Raw genomic sequence first — 7,197 nt, 5'->3', positions numbered from 1 at the left:
ATTTTTAATAAAAAACATTTCTCATAAACAGATATTTCCAACTCTCACATAGTCTTGTATGAAAACACTTATAATCTTTGCTTTTACACGCACCCATATATAATGAATATACTAGAATTGCATGGCAACACTTAAAAATCTACATAATTTAGAAACTGATATTTTAGTTATCGGAAGTATTTTTTGCAGTGTATCACTCTTGCTGCCTAGTAAGTTAGTTAGTATTCAAATACTATAGAAATAATGCTTCAAACAAAACCAAACAAGTGCCATTTACAAAGGTACAAAATATACAGCAATGTTAACCTCTCATTAAATAAAATATACAGATTAGCTGATGTTCCAAATCATTAGCTAACACCTTATTTTAAGGGATAAACTTCTTCTAGGGGGCTTTTCCTCCCCAGTATAGGAGAATTACACAACAGTTCCTTTCCCTGTATGTTTATGCAATGAGTCATGCTCATTTTAACTGCTGATAACAAAGGACTGGGTTCATCATTCTGCATAGTGAGGGCCAAAAATGATCCCTGGTGAACTGCAGTAAAGTCAATGTGAAACCCTAGAGATCAGTTTCACCTAAGGTATCGCAGCCTACTCATCGAAATACTTAACAGTAATAATGCCAATCATTATCACTGTGGTGGCTGTTAAACCTCCACAAGAATTCTGCAATCTAGCAATCGACGTACCATTAAAATAAAGTGTTGCCAACATACTCGGCGTTTGCTCTGTTGTTAAAATAGCGAGCTATGAAAACTGCCTACTTATTCTTAAACTGATCTCCCTGAAAATAAATGAGTTTTAGAAAAAAAAATAGCATGTTCCCACTTAAACCAGCCATTGTAATTTAACAGTTTGGAATGAATGGTAAGTGCTTGTATGTTAGGTTAGCAAAGAGGTATAACACCAGCTACAATTACAGCAGTGTCGCATCCCTGATGTTCACTCTTGGTCCAGGCGTATATTAACCATGGCAAAGCATCGGCCTATGCTCTGAAAGAAGGGTACGACAAAGACATCTGTCAGGCTCTTCCATATAGTTTGCACTGAAGGCAAGACCATGAGACAGGTTTTCACGAAAGGCACCACAATCCTGTAAAAGAGAAAATGGAAGATTTGAAGATTGCTGCTGCTATAGCACGGGGAATCGGGAAAACCAAACACAAGTGTGAGATCTTATGGAAGAGGAAGTGATTTTATTACTCCAAATCTCTAAGCAAGTTGCTTTTACACTCTCACGTTCATTCTCCATCAATTTTGTTCACTCACAGCCCCACACCTGCACATGCAGAAGCACTGTGATGCGCGTGGTCCTCTGGCCAGGATCATTTGTGTGCAACATAGGGGACAGGAGAGACCAGCTTTCTTTTCATTGTGTCTCTGATTCTTCTTAATCGGCAATGCTGAGTTAACTTTTGGACGTGTCTTTTACAGGGGTGAACTGCTGCTGTTCTCTCCCCGCTGCTGGAAGGGCGGCTGTACGGGGTACACTGCAGCCTCGCTGCTTCCCCCGCTGTGGCTGGAGAGCAGAGTCACCTGCTAGGGACTCCTTTGTGCTGTGGGCACATTCAAGTGTGGGTTTTCGGGTCTCAACAGAAACACCATGTTCCTCAGTTTGATTGACTGGGAACAGTGGTCTTGATGATGTGTTCTTGCTCTGCTGTCTCTTTGGGTGTTTTATCCCTCTCTCTCTCACGCAACGCAAATGCACAGGCACACACACACATCTCCATTTGCATCTCATTCCTACCAATCTAACCTGGCTGTTACAAGGTTCTACAATGAAACAGAAACAGCAAAGCAATATCCAGTTACATGGGATTACTATAGTACAGAGATACGCTGAACCTCAGAAAAATGGGATCTTGCTGATCCTGTAAAGTTTGTCATTTGTGGGTGAGAAACTAACATTGAACAAGGTCAAAACTCCTGGTCAGGGGAAGGAACTTTTTATTCACGTGAAAGTGAATACTTGAAAGTACTGTGCTGTCATCTGCATTCATCTGGGAATGCTCTCCATATGTCCCAATTCCAAAACAATGTCATTAGTGGTGGCTTATGCCAAGCGTACTAACAGAGGCAAACTAGAAGTGTACATATGGGTGGCTCATGAGGGCCAGTGGATACATGATAACTCATCACACTATTTTAAGTTATTCTCCTATTTTAATAATTTACCGGCCAAAATCCCTGGTCATTTAACTAAGATGGATGTTCTTATTTGGGCGCAGACAAATTAAATGTATAAATAATTTATGTAACACTCAAGTGGTTCTAGAGCCAGGTTTTAAAAAAATCTCTGTGCCATATATAACACATTTATTTCCTAAATTAGGTAGAAGAATCTATAGCTACTCTTGATAAAGATAATAAACGCTGTTCTAGCTTGCTGTTGCATTCAAAACTTAAGATTTTAGTCTTGTGTCCACATAACTTCATTGCAGAACTCTCATTAACATTAGTTGGAATGACAGGAAATATTTAATTTACTATTTCATCAGAGGTCTGAAATAATGTGTAAGTATTGTGTATTTACAATGACTACCACTCAGAATAACAAAGTAGAAAAAAGCCTGGCACATTTAAAAAAAGTTGAAGCTTAGCAATGTAAAGAGTCAAAATGAGTTATTTTCAGTGTTTACCTAACTGGACTCTGAGCTTTTATCATACAATGCAAGCCATATACTAGTATGTCTATGCTGCACTCTAAGCTAACCCACATGGATTTAAACAAGAATAGTTTTTTCTAAAACCTTCTCTTCTTTTGTCTCTGCTGAAACAGCTAGTAATATACACACCATATAGAACTGTAAGCACTACTGGAATAATGTGTCTTTAGTTTTAAATTGAAACCTCTAAACTATGTGTTTTATAACCACCTAGAGTATCACTGCATATAGAATATATAATTTCTAGAGAATAAAATTAGGGCTTCAGGTGTTAGAATACAGTTGATAAACATCAGTAATGCAAAGTGAAAAAAATTGGTATTTCTCCAAGCAACACAGGGCAAACAGCAGAAACGGCTAGTCAGCTTGTGTTGACTTCATCCTTTTTCCATTTCAGTTAGTTTATAAAGGCTGTGTCACTGCTCCTTTGCTGCCATCTAAAATTAATTTGGCCTGTTTTTTTTTTTTTTTTTTTAATCTAACTGAATTGCAGAGAAGCAAAAAAGTCGACATTTCTAACGGACTCTCTGTCGACAGGATCACACAAAATACAAATTAAATAAATACCACACTATGCAGAAGTTTCACAGAAAGATGTAGTGAATCATCAGGATGTCATTAGGAAAGGCTGGAAAAGCAGTGATCATATGACTTGCATCTGCTGTAGAGGTCATTCACACAGTACCAGAACTCAACCTCTTTTGATAATGTTAAATATAATAAATATAAAAATGTTTTGGTAACGTTTTATAATCTTTTAACATTTGCTATCCAATTTTATGGTAAACGCATGCAAAAAACAATGTAGACTAACTCCACAGGAGGATATGTGTGTGAACCATGCTAGCAACCAAAGCTAATAAATGTAAACTTTCCATTTTAAAATAAAAATTGGTCTACTCAGATAACAATTACTCAAATACCTTTCCTCAGAGAAGAAAATCCTTTATACCCAAGGGAGGAGTAAAATGTATTTTCTAACTTTTAAATCTGTGAGTGTCTATATATAATTTATCTACATGTATATAAGTACACATCCTGTTCTGCATAGGATAGGTTATCCTACTGTGCAGCATTTCCAAATCATCAGAGCATGTGACATGCCTTCCATGGACTGACCAGGCACACTTAAAAAATAAATAACCAAGTGGCATTAGAAGCTATGTATTTGTTTTTGTGACCTGTCAAATAAACATTAACATATACATCCTTTACTTACAATGCTGTGGGTTTACCCCGGTCTTCAATTCTGTTCACAGAGATAGTAACTGCTTGCTTGAGAAATGTCTAACAGTGGAAGCAAAGTCAGTATATCCCAAGGACATCAACATTTACTGCAATATTGGTACTACTAGTGTTACCATATGGGACAGCACTGGGAAGAAAATCAAAGCTGCATTGAATTTGGCATCTAAGCGGAACCGTAGCCAAGGTATTTCAACTACCTATATGACCTCTCATTGAATCTTGAGTGTATATATATATATAAAATAAAATACCTATCCTTTCACTAAGTAGAAGGAATCACCTCTTTTGGGAACTGTTGAACTAAAAAGAACAAATTACCCCATTTTTTCCATCCTATCCTATCCTATCCTCTCTTCTTTCTGATTAAGCCATGACATCTACAAAACTATACTCACCAATCTTTCTCACTTTTGCTCACATTATTTTTTTCTGCTAATCCCTGAGATAACATTGTTGAGAACCAAACACCTCTTGGAAATGGCAGAGCACAATTTAATTCCCAGTGATAAGGGCATTTTCAGTTCAAAGCAGCTCAACTTTTCACAGAGTTGGGCAATGTGGTTGGAGTAGTCATTCACTATTAATTCAGATTCCTGCTTCAAAGTGAGGAATCACATCTTCTTCTGTAAAGTTTTAAAAAAATGGAACCTCAGACACGTCTTAATGCTATTTTTTATCATTTATATTGGATATTAGGAAAAATTTATTCACTGAAAGGGTTGTCAAGCATTGGAACAGGCTGCCCCGGGAAGCAGTCGAGTCACCATCCCTGGAGGTATTTAAAAGATGTGTAGACGTGGCGCTTAGGGACATGATTTAGTGGTGGACTTGGCAGTGTTAGGTTTATGGTTGGACTCAATGATCTTAAAGGTCTTTTTCAACTTAAATGATTCTATGATTTTCAAATGCTACACCATTCAGTGGTTAAATTACCTAATTCCAAGTATGCACATGTACTACATCATGATTTTGAATTAAAAGTCTTGCATGGCTCTACAATACAAGCAAACACTTGTGAACAGATGGCTAAATACTACTTAGCAGTTGCAGAGCTTCTTGTTGAGTCCCATTAACCCCTGGGATATTCATGAGTGAGGCAACAGATAACCACCAAGGCCTTCCAGGACCCATACACAGCATATGAAGTTAACTAAAACCAAACATTCTATATCCCAGGACCTGGGTAGACTGCGAAAGATAACATTAAAAAGGAAGCAAGAAAGCATCCACCTACTTCCTCTTCAGAAGCCAAGGGATATATACTGGACGTGAATAAAGAAGCACCAAAGCAACACCAGATTATAAGGTGGGTCTTTGTGGCATAGCTGTGCTGTAATTTCTGTTCATTTCAGCCAGCAGGGAGATGGCTTGGGGGTTGACTATGAGAGCAATATAAGTTGTGTAAATAGACCTGTGGAGGAAGAGGCAAGAGATGATGCATGTCTATATCTACTTCTCCGCATGCAAACCCCTGTCTACATCTTAGTGCTGTGAATGGAACTTTAAGCCACGAGTAGCTCTGAGTACCTACTGTTCCAGCTGATGACAAGAGCACAAAGCTGGCTGAGTCCTTTTGCTTTAGAGCCCATCTCAGACTCAAGACCCAAGTTATGGGTCCTCAAATCATAGAATCACAGAATCATTTAGGTTGGAAAAGACCTTTAAGATCATTGAGTCCAACCGTAAACCTAACACTGACAAGTCCACCACTAAACTCTGTCCCTAAGCACCACGTCTACACTTCTTTTAAATACCCCCAGGGATGGTGACTCGACTGCTTCCCTGGGCAGCCTGTTCCAATGCTTGACAACTCTTTCAGTGAATAAATTTTTCCCAATATCCAATTTAAACCTCCCCTGGCACAACTTGAGGCTGTTTCCTCTCGTCCTATCACTTGTTGCTTGGGAGAAGAGACAGTCACCCACCTCGCTACAACCTCCTACAACGAATACACAACATACCAGAACACTATTCACACAAGACTACAACAAAGCATATATGAGATTCAAGTGTTAATTTCCAAGGGGGGACAAACATGTGGCTTGGAACAAGAATCAGTCCCTCACCTATAATAAATATCATGTTTTTGCATGTGCTGCCTGGAAAACCAGCAGTGTTCTCATGTTCAAAAATCAATAACCTTAACAACTTCAATCTAAGGACATGTTTTAAAGCTTGCTAATATTCATGGAAAGATGTTAAAATTCAGTCTGACAAATTCTGCTACGTATAGTCTATGGTGAGAATGACAGCCATCAGTAAAGGAGAAGAAATGTGCAGAAATAGCCTTCCTTGAACTGGCTTGTATGTAGGTCAGCAACTTGCTAGCTGGCACAGTTTCAGCCTGTCAGTATCTTTCTTCAGGCAGTGTAAAACTGGATTCTGGCTCAAGCAGCCAGTTTGAGAACAGGAACAGAATATGCTCCAACTTTATAGGTAAAAATGAAAATTAGAAGTGTTTTATTACATATTTCTTACTCAGCTTTCTTTTTGCTTTCCATGAAGTCTCATATATTTGCTTCCTTCATTAGCAGTCTTTTTGCTGGTGAAAGACAACATTTACTATCAGGTACGAGGGGTAAAACTCACGAGGTGTCCTTGATGCACGAGGAATGCTGAGACAGGCTTCTGTGGATTTTTAGCATGCTGACAAAAGTGCAACAACATGTGTGACAATCAACAGAGCTTTGTGCCTGAGCACTTATAAAAGCAGTTGGAACACCTTTGAGTTTAGCCTTAGGAAAGGCTCCTCTACAACAGATCAACATTATCATCTCACTGGTTTGGATGATGAGAGGCTCAGAGACTGATAAGCCCTCCTGCAGGCAGCCATGTGGGAAGGTGTGCCCGGGGTTTTCCCATGATGTTTCAACAGCTGAAGACAGTTATAATGGAACTCCCTCATTCTCACCCACAAAACAAGGAGTTGCTATTTTTTTCAGACCCAGTGGGGCTACACCGGAGCCAGTACCATGTGTTTAGGGTGCCTCCACTGACTAATGCCTCTGATATGTGTTGCTCCTATGCCACCCTCTCAAATGCAGGAACATTGAACTCCTTACTCCCAAGAAATCTGGAAGATGGAGAGCTGCAGAGAAGTTAATTTAGACTCAGTGGATTCCACCTTTGTGATGGAACAAATCCAGCTTGTGGTTGTGGGAAGATGAGACAGTGCTGGCTTTGGATGGGGCCCAAGGGGGTGCATGTAGTGCTAACAAGTTACATGATCCTTTCACACCCTTCCCAGGTGCAAGGAAGATCAAAATGAAAGATCACT

At 39.1% G+C, this 7,197-nt stretch overlaps 1 protein-coding gene across 1 annotated transcript in view; it reads right to left on the bottom strand.

Moving 5' to 3' along the window:
- Positions 1-945: 945 nt before the first annotated feature.
- The window catches only part of CAV2 (caveolin 2), a gene marked incomplete at its 5' end in the record, with an annotated part of 8,052 nt that continues 1,800 nt past the window's right edge, over positions 946-7,197 (bottom strand). Inside the window, one exon of the mRNA XM_010083454.1 lies at positions 946-1,096. Coding sequence (XP_010081756.1) covers positions 946-1,096 — 151 coding nt within the window. The remainder of the gene's footprint in view (positions 1,097-7,197) is intronic.

This window comes from Pterocles gutturalis, unplaced genomic scaffold (assembly GCF_000699245.1).
Source record: "Pterocles gutturalis isolate BGI_N339 unplaced genomic scaffold, ASM69924v1 scaffold44830, whole genome shotgun sequence".
Taxonomy (NCBI): Eukaryota; Metazoa; Chordata; class Aves; order Pterocliformes; family Pteroclidae; genus Pterocles; species Pterocles gutturalis.
Note: the sequence above shows the minus strand (reverse complement) of the source record. Positions and strands in the feature narration are given on the sequence as shown.